Source organism: Eptatretus burgeri, chromosome 12 (genome assembly GCF_056783735.1).
Source record: "Eptatretus burgeri isolate ZD-2024b chromosome 12, Ebu_testis_v1, whole genome shotgun sequence".
NCBI lineage: Eukaryota > Metazoa > Chordata > Myxini > Myxiniformes > Myxinidae > Eptatretus > Eptatretus burgeri.
Genome location: NC_140972.1, coordinates 36,413,347 through 36,432,514, shown reverse-complemented (window position 1 = coordinate 36,432,514; position 19,168 = coordinate 36,413,347). Strand labels below are relative to the sequence as shown.

Sequence of the window (19,168 nt, the reverse complement as noted above, 5' to 3'; positions counted from 1 at the left end):
AGCTCTGACACAGAGTGAGAGTTATTTCTGGCTGTTGCTTTGGACAGCAGAACAAGGCCCCTGTTGAATAGGCCGGAGGCAACCTCGGGGAAAGAATCTTCATCTGGTTTTCTGTGCAAATATGTGATGCTTTTGCGCTGACCCCACAAATCTCATCCAACCGGCTGTTGAGGCCGGTCAACGGGCGGCCGCTCCGCACAGCCCGGCTGTTCCACCGGTATCTATGGATTGGAAGCCTAGGACTGACATGCACATGAATCTTGCGCCTGCCTCTTGGTACAGCCTATGTGTGCCTTCAGATGGGTTTTGACAAGCTGCAGCGAAGTTGCTAACTTTACTCGTTGGCTCAAGCTTTTTCTTGCAACACGGTGTGATAAGATCTTTTATTGCAGAACGCCCTCGGCGCTTGGGCGAAATTGATGGTATGTGGGTACAATACTAAGGTGTGTGAAAAGCCTATAGGGGATGACTTTTGTTTGCATCCATCTGTCATACCTGCACTGTAATGTGATTGATTGCTGCACAGCTGCACCTTGTCATGATTGGTGTTAAGCCAAGGTGATGTACCCCAATTTTGGCCTGCTATGAGGCCTATGTGTTTGCAAGAAGGCCATCTTGCTCTAACAGTTGCTTGTCGTCATGCCATGGTGTCGACGGTTGTATCCATTGCGACCCTCTACATATCCCACCCCCTTTTATTAACGATACTTGCATCATGACCTAGTTTGTTCTCACACTTTAAAAAAATAATAATAAAAAACCAAATTGCCTTTATGAATTCATCTGGTCACATATACTTGGAATGTTGTTTTTGTTTTGTTTTCCTTTTCCAGATAATACTGTTGTTTTGGTTTTTTTGTTTGTTTTTTTTGGGGAAGAAGCATTAGTGATCTAAGTGAGAGGTGTTGGTTGCAGGGTTAGGGAGGGGAGCTTCAATCTTACTAGAATAGTCTGTGACGTCGAAGTAGTGCTTGGTTTAAACCAGTGATCAATGCATCATCCTCCAAGGTAATAGGACATGTGGGTGTTTTGTTTGATTCGGGGAGGGGACCATGTCATTATTGTGTAAATGTCTGCATGCAGATCAACTTTAATATATTTATACATACATTTATAATACATATTCACAAGCACCTGGTTAAGTGAGGGGTGCAAAATATCTTGAAAGCAATGGCTTCCGCACAGGTGTGGCCCATGTGTTAAGCAAATAACAACATCCCAGCATGCTCAGGGTCATGTATGAAGATTCTGCACAAGCAGAGTTCCCCATAATTATGACTGCAAGAGGAGACCTCAGTGATTTTGAAAGAGGGGTGATTTTTTGGGTGCGTTTGGCAGAAGCTTCAGTGACAGACAGCTCAACTTGCTGATGTTTCACGAGCAACAGTGTCTTGGGTGATGTCAGCATGGAACTCCGAGGGAAAGACGTCATCGGCAAAGGGCAATAGTGAGCGGAAGTGCATGCGCCAGGATCTTGATAACCGTGCATTATTTTGAAGTGCAAGGCAAAGCAGGTGAGCAAATGCGGATCAATTGACAGTAAGTTTCAAGCTGGGGTGCAAGCAGCTTTCATCAAAAGCAGTCCACTGAAAACTCCACAGAGTGGTATACCATAGTCGGGTTGCAGTGCACAAACCGTTCATCACACCTGGCAATGTACGCTTGCGAGTCCAGTGGTGCAAACAACACAGGCAATGGACTACCGAGCAGTGGAGAAATGTGACATGTTCAGATGAATCGTCCTTCACCATGTTCTCGACAAACGGACGAGTGCACGTGTGGCACCAACCTAAAGAACTCGACAACCCTGAGTGCTTGGTTCTGTAATGTTGTGGGGCACATTTTCCTAGCATTGTTTGGGTGTGGTCACCATTGTGACACTAATGTTATCCATATGTCATGGCCTTCTCAGTCACCAGATCTAAACCCAATCAAGCATTTATTATGGGATATTCTGGAAAGATGCTTGAGATGGTGTTTTGCACCTCCATCAAACAGGTGTGAGTTGATTGACTTTCTCTTGGAAGAATGGTCTTGCATCCCTCTTGCAGAATTCCAGACGCTGGTGGACTCTATGCCACGGCGCATACAGGCCGTGCTGGCTGCACGTGGTGCCCCAACGCCCTATTAAGTGACTTTACATTGGTGTTTCCATTTATTTATTTTTTTACCATATATGCAGTGCCTTCAGAAAGTATTCACACCCCCTTGACTTTTGTCACACTTTTGTTTTCATAGCCTGAATTTAAAATTGTTTAAATTTTAATTTGTCACCGATCTGCAGAAAATATCCCATCGTGACACTGAAAACGTTTTTAGGATTTTTACAAATTATTGAAAATTGGAAAGCTGAAATGTCTTGCGTCTGAGTATTCAACCCCTTTTATTGTGTAGCAATGACCTAACACTCCAAATTGAGCTCAGGTGCATCCAATTTCCTTTGATCATCCTTTAAATGTCTTCACAACTTGTTTGGAGGCCACCTGTGGCCAATTGAATTGATTGGACATGATTTAGAAAGAAACGCACCTTTTCTATACACAATCCCACAGTTGGCAGTGCATGTCAGAGCAGAAACTCCACCATGAAGTCCAAGGAACTGTCCGTAGAACTCCGAGATAGAATTGTGAGGAGGCACAGATCTGGGGAAGGGTATAAAACAAAAACTGCAGTGTTGAAAGTTCCCAAGAGCACAGTGTGCTCCATCATTGGTTAATGGAAAGAATATGGACCGACCCAGACTCTTCGTAGAGCTGGCCATCTGAGCAAACTGAGCAAGAAGGACCTTGGTCAGAAGTGACCAAGAACCCAATTATCACTCTGACAATTAGAGAGTTCTTTGGCTGAGATGGGGGGGAAAAAAATCTATCAGAAGGGCAACAGTTTGCAACACTTCACAAATCTAGGTTTTATGTGAGAGTGGCTAGATAGAAGCCACTCTTGACAAACAGGCACATGACAGTGCACCTGTAGTTTGCAAAAATGCATGTGAAAGACTGAGAATATATTGCAAAATATTCTGTGGTCTGATGAGATGAAAATTAAACTCTTTGGCCTGAATGTAAAGCGCTAGATCTGGTGGAAACTGAGCACAGCTCATCGCCCATCTAACACCATCCCAACCGTGAAGCATGGTGGTGGCAGCATCGTGCTGTGGGGATGCTTTTCAGTGGCAGGGACTGGGAGACTTGTAAGGATCGAGGAACAATGAATGGAACCAAATACAGGCAAATCCTTGAGGATAACCTGCTTCAGAGTGCAAAAGACCTGAGACTGCAGTGAAGATTTACATTCCAACAGGACAACGACCCCCAAGTATACAATCAAAGCAAAGCTGGAATGGAGTCAGAACAAGAACGTGAAAGTCCTTGAGTGGCCCAGCCAAAGCCGAGACTTGAATGCCATTGAGAATCTGTAGAAAGACTTTAATATTGCTGTTCACCGACGCTCCCCATCCAACTTGACAGAGCTTGAGCAAATCGAAGGAAGAATGGGAGAAAATTCCCAAATTCAGATGTGCAAAGCTGATGCAGACATACCCAAGAAGACTCAAAGCTGTAATCGCTGTAAGACACTTCCACAAAGTATTGGCCCGGGGAGTTGGCTTAATGTTTAGGGTGGTGGGCTTGGGATCCAAGGGTCCTGAGTTCAAATCCTGCTTCGCTGTTGAATTTGTACCAGGTGGGGTTGATTTGACCTGCCATCCTTCCGAGGCCGGCAAAATGAGTACCAGCTTGCTGGGATGATTGAACCATTCGAGTATCCTGCGTCGGAGTGGTGACCTGTGCCCAATAGCCCAGGAGACTGCTTTGGCAGCACCAACGCTCTGTACAGAGTCTGGTCCTAATGGATTGGAATGGGTTGAATACTTATTGATGCAAGATATTTCAGCTTTTCATTTTTAAATAATTTGTAAGAATTCTAAAAAATTTTCACTTTGTCATTATGGGGTATTTTGTGTAGATTGGTGAGAATTTTTGAAAAATCGAATCCATTTTGAATTCAGGCTGTCACAACAAAATGTGATAAGCGTCGAAGGGAGTGCATACTTACACACACACACACACACACACACACACACACACACACACACACACACACACACACACACACACACACACACACACACACACACACACACACACACACACACACACACACACACACACACACACACACACACATTTGGAACCAAATTGTTTGATGTAACAACTGAAGAACACTCAGATTGTGTGCAGCATCTGCCGCCACTGCAAATTGTATTTCAACATAACATTCACTCGATAATATTTCAATCCTTGCAACACACCTCAGACTACGGGCTTATTGAACACGCCTGAGTGGCGTCTGTCACATTTTGTTCTGGCTAGTTGGGTCCTTGGCCTGAGGTGCTCCGCAAGGTCTATCGGCTCGATAAGCATGCTTGGTTGATTTTGGGCACAGTTCGACAAAGTTGTCTAATTTAACCTCAAGTTGATTCTGTACCGTGAACGTGGGTTATGTCCACGTTGGCTGTGCTCATCCTTGATAATGTTTGTCTCCACTTTTATCTATTGTAATCAATACCGTTGTTCTTTCGAAGTAGTTTAAAAGATGACATCACATGTTCTCAGCAATGAAATGGAGGGGGGGATCTTTTATAGATACATGCCGGTGAGCCGACATGTATCTATACCGATAGGTACATGTTTGTTTCGGCTAATGATTAGTTTGACCACAAAAATCTAACGGAAAAACATTTTACTGTGTCACGATGACAACTTGCAGCCAAGAACTCTTTGACTGTGGAACTTGGAAAGCTTGAGGCCGTTACTTTTAACGATGCCAGTGGAATTTTCTTTTTCAATCGATGCAGACTCGAGTTGTTGGCAGCAAGGCGTTCTTTTTATTGTTTTATTTTTTTGGTATCTACTGTCGAGGTTCGTATGAGAGCTAACACACAAAACAGTGGGGAACAGACATTAGGAGATCTGTGGAAGGGAGAGGGGTGGGGCGGAGTACACGGGGTAAACAAGATGGACACTGCAGGGAATTTGAAGGAGGTGGGTTTGGGGTGGATTAATGGGGTTAGAAAAGATCATGGTTTTGAATGGGGAAAGATTAAAGATGGTGGTGAACAGCTTCTTTTGAACACCTGGAGGGAAGAATATGTGGGAGTTTGTTCCAAAGGTGGGGAAATAGAGGAATGAGAGAGTGAAGGTGAGCAGTGATTTGATGGACATGTTGAAGGATTTGAACCTCTTTTTATTACTATTATTTTTTTTCCCGAAATTACAAATGTAGTGCTGTAGATTTTGGTGCTTCAAACAGTGACTTTTGGGAGCCAGCGCAACATCAGTCTGCTCTTGCATTGGATGAAATGGGTGCGGTTGGTTTGGATATTCCACCTTGTGATATTGTTATTGTTTTAATGTTTAAAAGTCTGAATGATAAGGCAATTTCCAACTCATTTTAAAGATGCTCGAAGCTTTCTGGTTGAAGCTGGTACACTCAGCTGTTGTCCACAATTGACAGGTTTGAGACAGCTGAGTCCACAAGGGACAGTGCCTTGAGACATTCTTGCCAGCTTGAGAAACTGTCTGCTTTAAATCATGGTGAATAGGCACAACTTTGTTATCCATTTTCAACCTTGTGTTGTGCTCTTTTATGGAAACGTTTTCAGTTTCAGCTTCATTTGTGTTGTGTTGGTGGCAGTTCTACTCATTCCTTGTTTTGTGTTGATTTTTATTCTTTCATCATACTTCACATGCATTTAAAATTGATGACTATCTTCTGTTCATGCTAATTTGGCGTTTTATTGAACTTCTCATTACATTCTATTAACATTAAATGGTTGATTGGAATATAGAATAATGTGAAAGTTGTATTTTGGTGGGGGGTTTTTTAAAAATTTGTATTTTAATTTATTTTTTACATGCGGCCTCATATCTGGTTCTGATGTAAACTTCTAATAGAAAGAAACAGTTTCTCTTCCACGTGTGATTGCAGCTTGTTGAGGTGATAAATTGGACGTGCTAAACGAATACTGTACTTTCACTGCACTGACATCGCTGTGTTTGTTTGTTTTTGCGTGTATAGTATACATGTGTTTGTGGAATTTCGCTGTGACGTACAACATAGGGAACTAATTCATTATATACGTTGCATTAAATTTGCTTTAACAGAATGTGGAATTTCTCAATTGTAAAAGAAAAGAGGGGATGCGAATGGAACAATGCATGGTCTGTCATTTACGAGCACTTTTCATACTTTACTGGTTTCCCGAGCTTTTCGGGCCGCTCAACTCTGGCTTGTTTTGGTTCAGTCCATCGTGTTGATCATGTTTGGTACTGTACTGTGCAGGATTTTGCCATTTTTCACTGTTCTTGCTCTTTCGTAAAAGCAGGTCAAGATGTTTGAAAAAGGCTTATTTTGTGTATTATTATTATTAATATTTCATCAGAACATTATCAAATTTCGATTAAATATATGCTTCAACTAGAAGGACACTCGGTAGAGCGCAAACCTCCGCCCTGTAATGCCAGATCCACGAGAACATATCTGGCCCAATAAATTTTTGAAATATCGTTTTTGAGCCCGAACTCTCAATGGTGAAGAATCACTTAAATTCTAGTAATCAGATCTGGATCCGGATCTTCACCAAATCGAATCGATTTATCCTGGTTTCACACCCAACATGTCCACCAGGTTTCATCTGAATCCATCCACAACTTTTTTGAGATATCCTGCACAGACAGACAGACAGAGGTGAAAACGTAACCACCTCCACCTTCGGTGGTGGAGGTTAAAAAAAATTTTTTTTTATATATATATTAAATGCTACATTCTTCTGTCTTTTTACTACGTCTTGGGGCCAATATTATTTTTTTTGTCTATAGGAACTTCACTGTGATGTGAAATGAAGTATGCTTCTCCATTCACTCATTCTCAAATATTGTATTTGGTAAAATATATCTCTCTCCTGGGTGGAAACCAAAGTGCTGAATTGTTTGAGTTTTTATAAAAGTGAGAGAGGGGAAGAATTATTGTGGAACAGAGGGATAGTCGATCTAAATTTTTGGGAGATGTTTGAACTTGTCCTGCAGCAAATCTAAGCAGACTGTACTTTTGTCCAACTATTTTTGGCATGGCATTAACTCTCGTGCATGTTGCAGACTTGCAAAGCGAGAGTTGGAGCTGGCTAAGGCTCAGGAGCGGATCAAGGATTTGGAGTCGAAATTGGCAGGGAAGAGCTCACTTTTGAGCGAGGCACTGGCTGACAAGCGTGCGCTTGAAGAGGAGCTCCAAGACCTGCGTTGTAAGGTTTCTGCGGTAAGTACCCACTGGTAGGCGAGGGTGTGTGCTCATGTTTGGGTAAGAAATTCTCGCTTTCCCTTTGAGATGTTGCATGGGGAACCAAGCTTGCTCCATTTTTTTTAATCGTGAAGGTTTTTGCTTGTTTGTTTTTTTTCTAAATAGTAATACTTGTGGACCAGTGTTATTATCTAATGAATTATTAGGTTGAAATATTATTTTTTCATGTTTAAGCATCTCAAAGTGTTCTCATTCTACTAAAAATGATGGTGGCGTAAGCTTCCCAATTACCTCGACTCCAACACCTCCTCGCAGCCCCACTTGCCTTGAACGCATGTTTTTTACTTCCTCCTCCTCCTACACATCTTCCATACATGTCCCATCCTTCTTCTTATTTCTGTCATTTCAAGCTTTCTCTGCTTTCTCTCCCCAACCTGTCCCAAATTTCCTTTCCTTCTTTTCTCTCACCTATCATTCTCCGAGTCTATATTAATTCTTTGCTATCGTTCCTATATGGCCTTTTTCTCATTCTTTTATCTTTTATCGTTGTTGTTCTTCCTCTTGTCACAGATGGAGGCCTTTCAGCCCATCATGCCTGCGCAAACACCATGCTAATTTATCACCACAAGATCCAAGGACGATGCAAAAATAAATAAATAAAGAATTGGGGTTTTTTTATATATATATATATATATATATATATATATATATATATATATATATATATATATATATATATATATATATATATATTTTTTTTTTTTAATTAAGGTTTTTGTAGTTTTTATATCGTTTTTTTTTTTTTTTTCTTTTTCTTCTTCCCCTTGGGAGGGGGAATGGGCTTGGTTAAAAACATACATCAACCACACAACACCCCTTGACAAGACCCCCACCAACAGCACTCCGTACACATGCACACAATCGCCCATCAATGCTCAAACTACCGAAAAGTCCGATCAACATCCCCACACCCCTCTATCTCCATAACTTCCAGGTACCAATCTAATTCTAATTTAAACTTATCTACTTTTTCTATTGCCACTACCTTTCCAGGGAGGCCATTACATGCATTAATGACTCTCTAAGTGAAAGTCCCCTGCCTTACTACCCGTCTTAACTCTCAGGCTATGGCCCCTGGTCCCATCACTCTCGACTGTTGAATCATTCATCTCCACTTATTTTATCGATACCTTTCATTATCATATCTCCCCGTAACCACCTCCTTTCTAGTGAATAAAGCCCTGTCTCCTCCAGCCGCTCCTCATAGCTGAGTCTAGCTTGGCCCGGAATCAATCTAGTAGCCCTACGCTGAACCTTCTCCATGGCATCTATGTCCTTCCGGAACTGTGGTGACCAAAACTGCACAATATTCGAGATGTGGCCTCACTAAATTCCTGTACAATGTTAACACCACCTCTTTTGATTTATAATTTATCCCCCCCCAAATACAGCCTAAAACCCTATTTGCTTTACCTAAAGCTGCCTGGCACTGTGCTGCCTGCTTACCTCCCGTATATATTACCAACCCCAGATCCTTCTGTGTGACACGTTCCAAAATTACCCCTCGCATCCTGTAATCTCTATTTTCATTGTTCTTTCCCATCCCCAACACCTTACACTTGCTCAGGTTAAATTACATCTGCCAATCTTTTGTCCAATCCGTACAAGTATCAATACTCTTGTATCTGATCACCACCCCCTCTGCTATCAACCTCACCTCCAAGCTTTGTGTCATCCGCAAATTTGGAAATCTTAATCTTTACCCCATTATCCGAATCGTTGATGTAAATGATGAATAGTAATGGTCCGAGTACTGATCCCTGAGGTACCACGCAACATACAGCCACTCCTTGCTTCCCATCACTCAGCCAGTTTGCAATCCAATTAGCTACCTGACCAGCCACTCCACAATCCCTCACTTTGGCTAACAACCTCCGATGTGGGACCTTATCAAATACCTTCTTAAAGTCTAGATATACGATGTCTACTGCCTTTCCCTCATCCACCCAATCAGACACTGCTTCATAGAACTCGAAAAGATTTGTTAAACAGGAACTACCTTTGGTAAACCCATGCTGACTACCTTTAATTAGTTTGTATTTATATAAATGGTTCCTTATCTGGTCCTTAATTAATGTCTCCAACACCTTCCCCACAACTGAAGTCAAACTAACAGGTCTATAGTTTCCCAATTCTTCTCTGGATCCTTTTTTAAATCATGGTGTTACATTTGCTCCTGTCCTGACTCCAGTGACCTATTGAAAATATCCGTTAACATCTCACTTACCTGCTCAGCCACTTCCCTCAATACTCTCAGGTGCATATTATCTGGACCCGGAGCCTTATCTACTCTTACATTACCGAGCTGTTCCTTTACTTCCTCCACTCCAACCTGGATCTTCTGTGAAAGCCCTTCCCCACCTCCTTGATAAATACTCTCAGCTGTTGGCAATTCTCCTGACTGTTCTTGTGTAAAAGTTGAAGCAAAATACCGATTTAATAAGCCTGCCATCTCACTTTCCTCACAAACCACTCTCCCGGTGCAATTCATCATGCAAGTGGAATGAGCTGAGGTGGTGAATCATTAAGCTGCAGCTAAGAGTTGAGTGAGATCGGGTTAATGGGAGTAAAGATTGCAGGTACGAAGGGGAGATGACATGAGACGAGAGTGCACTGCATTGCCTCGGTGGTCTAATGGTTAAAGTGTCCAATAATTATGAGCCTGGGAGATCTGCAGTTGGAACCCTGGCCGAGTTGTACCAAAGACTTTATTTTTATTTATTTATTATTATTATTTGTTTTTTTTTTAATGGTATCTGGTGCTGCCTTGCTTGACACTTGGCATCTTAAGGATAGAGCACGGGCAAACAACCATAAGTTAGTAATAATAGCACATGTTTGGGCCCAATGGCCACCTCCTGCGTCGAAGTTCCTTGTCAGGGAACTCGTGTCGTATTGTAGTTTGCTATTGCTTGCTTCAATTCCTGGAGGGAAGAGTGTACTTGGACTGCCTCTTGGGAGGTTTTGCGACAAACAGAGAAAAGAACAAAAGAGTAGACATGTGGGGAAAGCCTGGATTTTAGGAGTTCAACTAGTAGAAGGGTACGGGAGGAATGTGTGTGTCTAGGAGGAGCTGGGTCATTGTTGAGACCAGAGGGATATGGACTGGAGTCTTATGTGAGACCAACATTCTTGGTGCGTGCGTGCGTATGCGTGCCCCAGTTGGAACAACAAAGGGATTTTGAACTTTGAAGGCCAGCTTTGTGCTGTGGTTGGCCCAGGTGAGGTCATGGCTAATGGTGTGGCAAAGAAGTTTGCCAAATAAAATTGGATATTTTGTTCCACCTTTTATATTCTTATCCGCCATCATCATCATCTCTCGTGTCCATCTTGCCTTCCTCATCACAGTTGTTACGGGCTTTTGCCACTAATACCAAGCTGCCATGAATGCTAAGTGCAAATGAAGGCAAAAATTTATCTCTGCCAACCACACTTTTCATTGTCATCATGTTGCAAAACAGCATTCTTCTCCCATAGCTGGCCAAGCGAATCGTTTTGTTCAGCTCAGGTTGAGATGTACCTGTAATAAGCCGTCGGTCTGTTTGGCATCACAGCAGTGGATCTGTATCAGGGTTGTAATTTGTTTACAGCAAACCCCAAAACACAGGGTTATGCACGTATCCTATGGAAACTCGAGACGTGCTTAACTCCAATTAATATGTAAAGGGGCAAAACTGCCCAGGTTTTGACCCCCCCCCCTCTCCAGTGCACAGACAAAACATCTGATGTCAACGATTATTCTCCAAGACAATCAGCAAGCACATGGATTATGCCAAGTCCTAGAAAGTCTGTCTCCATTTCCCCTCAGTCCTTGATGCATGTCCCAGACTCCTTTTGGTTCACCACAACATGATCCATCTGAAGGTTCCCCTCCGGATACCTTGTTCTGACTTGCATCTCCTTCGAGTTTATCAATTTTCACACTTTTCTCGCACACATTGATACCTTCACAAGTTTTAATAGGCGAGTCTGGTGCACTCATTGGCCCACTCGTTGTTGAAGGTGTCGGGCAGTGTGCATCTCCATACAACATTGGCCCTATATCTCCCCTTCCTACCTGCATAGAGGAGCGAAGTCTATACAACTCTGGCCCTATAGGCGTGAACCTCTTGTAATGGCTGACCATGGAAGTAGATCAGTGGTTTCATTTGAAAATCCTTCGGAGTGACGGAGAGCGATTGTGAGATTGGCAGACATTCCAGTGTCTCTTGGGATTTTGACGCAATGTAATGGGATACTCTGAGACAACATGACATCGTCTGCAAAAATGGTTTCCAGAGCATCGGAGAGGTCATTATATTAATTTAAATTGAGAACAACAATGGACCAAGGAGAAGAGGAAGAATGGATTCTGTTGATTTTGTAACGTGTTGACTGAGTGGAGTAAGTAAGAACTCCAGGTAGGAAATTGGCCTTGTATGGTAAGTAGAGCAAGATGCCAGACTGTTGAATGCCGACCATATGTCCAATGAGACGGTCCTAACCTTGTTTGTTGATTTAAGACTTCCAACCATTGCAGAGAGGGGACCAGCAGCATGTCCAGAGATTGGGCTTTATGAAAACGGGAAAGGCTGTCATCAGCGGTGATGGATTCTATGACTGGTTATAAATGGAAGCAAGCTCATTGGTCTTTCGTTAATAGGATCTGTTTCTGCACCATGTTGTGGAGGTGAATGATACTGGTAGTTCGGTGGGGTTAACTCCAGTTGAGGAAGAAATTTTTTTGATCATTGACCTTGTATCGTTTGGTACGAATGAGGCTTGCGGTGGATTAAATGTTGATGTAATCACTCCACTTCTCACTGAATCGTTCTGCTAGTAATTTTACAGGTATTCTTGTCAACGATCCCCAAACACCGATGGCTCTAACACTGTGCTCCGACTCAGACGTGTGCTTGTTGTGTAAAGCTTTGCTAAAGGAGTCGCACACACCTTCCATGCACAGTGGTCTCCTGCTCATTACTGAGGGAGACCGTCCACATTGGGCCTTCTGCGGTTTCTCGACTCGTTCTATTACTTAACCTCCCTTTTAGCTACGATTACTAAAATCGGGCGGAGGAATTTATTTAGAACCAACGAATTTGAGTGAATTCATGCAGTTGTTTGTAAAGTTTTTGTTTTTGTATTTATCTATTTTTCGGAAAGTGTGAAACACTGTCTTCGTGGAGAATTTTATTTTCCTTGTGTTCACTTTGTATGGTTTTTAACTGTGATGTGAAAGCCCCGTCAAGGAGGTATCCAGAAAACAAGACTGCATGATTGTGGGGAAAATGACCTTTGGAGAGTGTCGTTGCACGATCGACGCGTGGCTTTTATGGCCAATGGTTGTGATATGGTCAGACGTCAGACTTTATGGTCATAGGGGAAGTTTAACTTCAAATTCAATAAGTGCTCTTCAATGGGTGAGCGTGGCAAACACCTTTGCCATAATTTCAGGGTTTTAAATATATATATATATATATATATATATATATATATATATATATATATATCAAATTTTTTTTTTTCTTGTAACAAATAAATTTTCTCAAATAGCTTGCTAGTTTTATGAAAGGTTAAAATAGTTTGGTTTCTGGTTGGAAATAAACCCAAAAAATTATAAATCGAATATCTTGAGTTTACCGGACTGCTTTGGGAGGTAATTCTGCTGCAAAATAGATGTGGTGGGAATACCATTTTTGGCTCGCCTGTTCGAAGAGCAGAGAGCTATAGCAATACCCCCGGCATGAGCATGAAAATGTTAAAGTTTTTGGTGCAAGTTATTTCCTTTCCAATGTTTTTATCTACCACACTATTTTTTTACTGATTACAATATACAAATACATATATTGCTTTAAAATTATTTGGATCAGACTTCACTGCAATGCTTTATAAAAAATATTATTAGACTAGTCTTTTAAAAACGATAAATGTATAAACAGGCGAGCATCGGGTGGCTTTGACACCAACTCTCTGGTTATTCCTGTAGTTGAAACTAGTACCGTGCAAGTAAAATCTGCCTTTGGTTTCATGTTGTGGGACAAAACGTAGTTTAGCTTTTAACTTTAAGAGATGTATGTATAAATTGGAATTTACAGGATGAGGGTGTTGTACATTTGTGTGCGGCCTTCATAAAATAGCCTGTTTACCAAACCCGGTGGCATAACGATTAGAGCGGATGTTCTGAGTCTGGAAGATCGACAGTTCGAACCCCGGAAAAGACTTTTAAAACCGGTACTTGCTGCTTCCTTGCTTGACACTCGGCATTTTAAAAGGATAGAGCACGGGACAACCGACCACAGCGTAGGCTTTGATGGGCCTAATTGCCTCTTGCGTTGAAGTTACTCATTCAGTTTATTTAATAGTTTGTCTAATTTGGCCACAAATAACTGAACAATGGAATTCTTGTGTGGTGGGTGTGGTCGCACTTGGAATGAAAGATGAAAGATGGAACAAGAATTTTCATTTTCATTTCTACGAGGTGGGAGGGTAGAAGTGTACATTACCAAAAGTGTGGTTTATAAAATAAAAAATATTATTATTTATTTTTGATAGTTATTTGGATTCATTAATTTTTTACCATCAATCTTTCAGGCTAAAATGCTTTCAAAGGAAGAGGGAATATGAATTTTCAATATGGACACTGGTGGGTTTAACCAGACCTCCAGCCATAAAAGGATTCCAGATGCCTGAACACATTATTATTCCATTGGTTTGGCTGTGTGCTCTTTCGGAAACCTGGAGTCATTGAGCATCTGAGCTGGCATCCTGCCTTTTGTGAACTTTGTGGGCGGTTGGTAGTGTGCCAGCGTAGCACCATGTGTTTCAAATTATGATGTACTGTGCTGAGATGGCAAGGCAGGTCTCGCATAGTTTCCAAGCCATTTCAAAAGACAGTTTGGCATTTATTTTCATTTCATAATGGGTTTTTTGTTTGTTTGTTTTTTTTAAATACAAGGGTCTAGGCTCATGGAAGAGCTAAACAAAAAGGGCAGCAGATTTACAAATCCCCAGTGGGTTTTAGTGGGTTCACAAAAATTACCAATGGGTATTATTCTTTGAGAAAAGCAGAATGGTAAAGAATCGGTGTGTAGAAGACTTCATAGGTGAGCGCATGAGGTAGTCATGTGGAGCACATTTGAGAAAGACTGAAGTGAGGAGGACAAGACTATTCCATAATTGGGAGAATGAATGCAGGTAGATGACCACCCTGGACTTTAGGGGGGGTCAACAGGTAAGAGTTTCTTGTATTTGTGACCATGAGTGGTTTGGCTTGGGGAGGGCAGAGGTAGGAAGAGTAAGGCCAGAAATGTGGTCGTCTTCACAAATGCTCGTTGAGCGCAAATTCTCTGCAATCGCATTGTATTCGCTATTATGTGAAATGGAAAGCAATGAATAATCCATCGAGCCATGGCTCAGCCTGCTTTGAGATATTAAGCCAGATTGCTGTCCCTTGTACATCAAATTCGACCCAAAATGATGTTGTCTGAGCATCTTGTGAATTGAATGTTGTCTCGGCTCTTGTCCTCCAATTTGACCTGATCCTTCTCAAAACCACTGCCTCAGTGGCTGTGCAGGCCCAGAAGTTACTATGACTTGGATTAAATTTCCTTCGAACACAACTTGGAAAGAAATGTCGAAAACGCATTTTAAAGTCTGCTTTGCCACCTTGAAGACCAGCTACAGCCGTACTTTGTGCGTCTTGATGTGAAATTTCTAATCTTATGAACCAGTACATTGTCAAGGCAAAACGTGGGACCCTTTCATAAACAGGGAAGTGACAATGTGGGCAAATTGGGGCCAAACCTGCCTGGGAAAACAAAATTAATTGTCTTAAACAATGGTGTTTGCTTTGGCTGAGAGTTTAACACTGCTTTGAAGATCGCTGTGGTGGGATGGAGATGGGAAGCTGTCCATGAAAACGTTGGGCGTGCTTTTTCAGGGTGTGGCAACTGCTTTTGTTTGTGCTGGCTCGGAGGCGATTGAATATTTATTGGGCATATAGCTGTAATGGTTAACTTGGTTAACTTGCAAGCATCTGCCTCCCCTTTCTCTTCCATTTCCCCCCCCTCCCCCTTTATCTTTTTTAGAAAGTTCTGCTGATTCCAATAATTTTGCATCTAATAATATTTTCTCTTTTTATTTTTTATTTATTTTTATTTTTTTTTAATACTTTGTTTCATTTGATTTAAACTACCAAAATCCAGGCGTTATGAATATCTTGACTTTTTTTTTCCTCTTCTCTGATGTGTGAAGCTGTTCAATCTTCCACCTGGGAAGAGTTTGAAATGGTAAAGGGTTTACCTTGCGTAGCTTTTCATGGTTGCTTTATGCAGCTTCTTTGGTTTGAAGAGCATAGGAGTTGATTTATTTGTTGTATGTATGTGGTTTGTTGTCTGTGCTCTATCCTTTTGAAGCACTGAGCGTCGAGCAAGGAAGCAGCACGTATCATTTTGAAGTCTTTGGTATGACTTGGCCGGGGTTCGAAAGATCGATCTCCCAGAATCAGAAAGCCCGCTCTAACCGTTATGCCACCGGGTCTAGTAAAGAGGATGTTTTATGCAGGCCGCACATGAATATACAACCTCCTCATCGTGTAATTTTCACAGTTCTCTCATTACTGAGTTTAATACAATTTATTTGAAGAGTTATGTTGAGGAAGCATATCGTTTAGAGAGAGAGATACAGATAGATAGATCTTCTTTTCATTTTGCCACAAGGAATTTGAGCTTAACTACACGTGATTATCAACATTGCAAATTACAGTAGCTACCTATTGTGGTAATAATGGCTGCCAATTGTGCATGACATGACTGACGAAAGGAGTGTTTCAAATGTACACAGTTAATGATGTCCTGTCCAACCCCAGCTTGAAATTAGCCTGAGGAAGATCAAGAAGCTTCTGGAGGATGAGACGCTAAAGCGAGTGGATATTGAAAATCGTGCACAGAGTCTCAAGGAAGAACTGGATTTCCGCAAGGGTGTCTATCAGCAGGTGACCTGACTCCTTGTACTCGCAGGCATCCGCCGGTCCTCTCATGACCATTAATAACACACATTGGTACATTTAGGTTTTCTTTTTGTTTTTGTGGTTGAAGATTTGAGGACAAACTTGATTTACCGTAAGTGTTGTAAAATGTACCTCCCCCCCATCCCCCAACCCCTCATATTCCTCACCACTCGTTATGCACTTCTGGAACTTTGGTCACAAGTGATTTTTCATTTTTGTTTCAAAAATTGGTCAAAAAAAAAAACATTTTAGAGTATTGGTAACAATAATCAAACATTTCTTGGATAATGTTCATGGATTGTGTGAAGACACCGTTTTGTCCTATCATAAGGAAATCAATGAGACTCGTGATAAACACGAATCCCACTTGGTGGAGATTGACTCGGGTCGTCGGCAAGATTACGAGTCCCGTCTCGCACTGGGCCTGAAAGAGTTGAGGGAACAGCATGAGGGGCAGGTGGCCCTCTACAAGACTGAGCTGGAGAACACTTTCCGAAACAAGGTGCGAATCGATTTTAAGCATCAATGTAAACTGAGCTCGAGCCACCAATGTGTTTTGTTGTTTGTGTTTGTTTTTTGGGGGGGGGGGTTTGTTTTTTTAATGTATGAAGCAAACTTTCATCCATCTGATGCAGTTGGAGAATGCCAGGTTGGCAATGGCACAGAAAGGCTCGATGTCAGACACTGCTCAGGAGGAGCTTACAGAGTCGAGAATGCGCATCGAAACCCTCACCTCGCAGCTGAGTGCATTGCAGCGCCAGGTATACCACCTTGCACACCAAATTCATGCTTCACACAGCAAGTGACCAATACCCAGTATGCAACTGTTGTGCACACATTAGTCCCTCACCCATGAGTACGGGGCCTTTCTGATCTGTTAAGTGCTGATTTCGAAGGACTGGAAGAAGAAATCAACCGATTGTTGATGGTACTTTGCCTGTTGGGCAGATTGCGGGCGCAGAGGCACGAATCCGGGATTTGGAGGAAAGAATACAAAGGGAACATGAAGCAAATCGCAAACAACTCGTAGATAAGGACCGTGAGCTGGCGGACATGCGTGAAGCGATGCAGGCCCAGCTTGTGGAATACGAGCATCTGCTTGGGATAAAGCTTGCTCTTGATATGGAAATCAATGCTTACCGCAAACTGCTTGAGGGTGAAGAGGAAAGGTGGGTTTTTGGGAATGGATTTGTTTAATTTTGTGTGATTGGGATGGGGTGGGGGTAGATGGTGGAAGGAGGTTGTGGCTGTGCTGCTGATGCAGTGCCCCCTGCAGGTCAGAGTAGGAATTTGGAAATTTGGAAATTTGGCCAGTGTTTTGGCAATTGCTCATCTACTCTTCTCGAAAGACACCACGGGATATTTAACATCCATCATCTAATGCTGGCAGGTGGGACACCCAGTTTAATGTTTATTCGAGGGATTGCACATGCATTGATGCCTCGTCCTGCTTGTGAAACACCAAGGTGACAGTTTATAGCTGAGACCATTCAAACTCAGGCTAGACAGCTCAGAGGTGGGTGTGCATACCTCAAAGATATCCTGCCAGCTCTTTGGAATGGATGAATTTGGTGTTTTTATTCCTTCTCCCTCTATCTTTCTCTTGGTCATCATATATATATATATATATATAATATTTTGATATGACGGGTTCTCTTTCAATTGCTACCCCTTGTCAGGTTGAGGCTGTCTCCGAGTCCAACATCTCGTGTCACCGTGTCCCGCACCACTGGCAGTGAAACTGTGCGCTCATCATCTGGTGGCCATGTTTTCCACATGTCTGGCTCGGAGAGCTCTAGCAAAAGCAGTGGTGGGGCAACAGCAGCTGCAGTGGTGGCTGCAGTGAATCGCAGCATCACCGGACGACAGGGAAAGCGTAAGCGTGGTGAGGTGGAAGAATCTGAAGCTACGAGCAGCATTACAGTGACTCAGCAAGCCTCTGCTGCTGGGGGTGTGAGTGTGGCCGAGGTAGATTTGGAAGGGCACTTTGTGAAGCTGCGCAATAACTCAAGACAGGTAGGCATTGTCTTCTTGTGCCGTGTTCACTTTCACTTGGAGATGACCTCATGGAACTTATTTTGCGCGACGGTTGCAGTAATGTTGTCGAGGCATTCATGTGCGTTTGCTTGCAAAACTTGTTCAATGTGTGAGCTGAAGAATGCTGATCATGAGTCTTTTGGCCATGCGCGTCCCATGTTGGAATGTGGAGAATGTCTTTCCAGTGTTGCGTGAAAATGATTGGTGTTAAATGCGCAAGTAATTTTTTTTTTTACTTTGTGCTATTTAGGACCAACAGCTCGGTGCTTGGGTTCTCAAGCGTTTCCTGAGTGGCCGACCTGACATCACCTTCAAATTCCCACCTCGCTTCTCTATTAAGGCCGGCGAAACGGTCACGGTATGTAATCCCACCCCACATGTTGCAGACAGCGGTTTTAGCATGGGGATTAACTGAAGGACACAATTTTGAAATTCATGCAGTTGATGAAAAGTCGCTTTGGGTTTTTAGGATATTTGTGGCACGAGAATGGATCTTCGAAGTGGCATTGAGTTGCTCATTGAAGTCGCAATCATGATCGGGCATGGATTTTCCACGTAAATCTCGAGTCATTCGTTTTGTAGCTGAAGTCGATATGTGAAATGTACATATGCTTGTTTTTCTTTTTAAAATCCTCTCGATTCATTTTTGGCCATGGGCTACACTTTGTTCGATTGTGAGCAAGAGTTTCCGTACATCCTCCGAGGGCCCCACGTGTACATTTTTGTGTTGTTTTAAAACTTGAGTAATGCTCCTTTTATGGGTTTTGGCTTGAGTCACCATGCTGGGAA

At 42.3% G+C, this 19,168-nt stretch overlaps 1 protein-coding gene across 1 annotated transcript in view; it reads left to right on the top strand.

The window, feature by feature from the left end:
• LOC147015419 (lamin-B1-like) overlaps positions 1 to 19,168 on the top strand; it is a 40,788-nt gene that overhangs the window by 17,113 nt on the left and 4,507 nt on the right. The window contains exons 3-9 of the mRNA XM_085850142.1: positions 7,155 to 7,311; positions 16,202 to 16,327; positions 16,674 to 16,844; positions 16,978 to 17,103; positions 17,291 to 17,511; positions 18,022 to 18,358; positions 18,630 to 18,737. Coding sequence (XP_085706268.1) covers positions 7,155 to 7,311; positions 16,202 to 16,327; positions 16,674 to 16,844; positions 16,978 to 17,103; positions 17,291 to 17,511; positions 18,022 to 18,358; positions 18,630 to 18,737 — 1,246 coding nt within the window. The remainder of the gene's footprint in view (positions 1 to 7,154; positions 7,312 to 16,201; positions 16,328 to 16,673; positions 16,845 to 16,977; positions 17,104 to 17,290; positions 17,512 to 18,021; positions 18,359 to 18,629; positions 18,738 to 19,168) is intronic.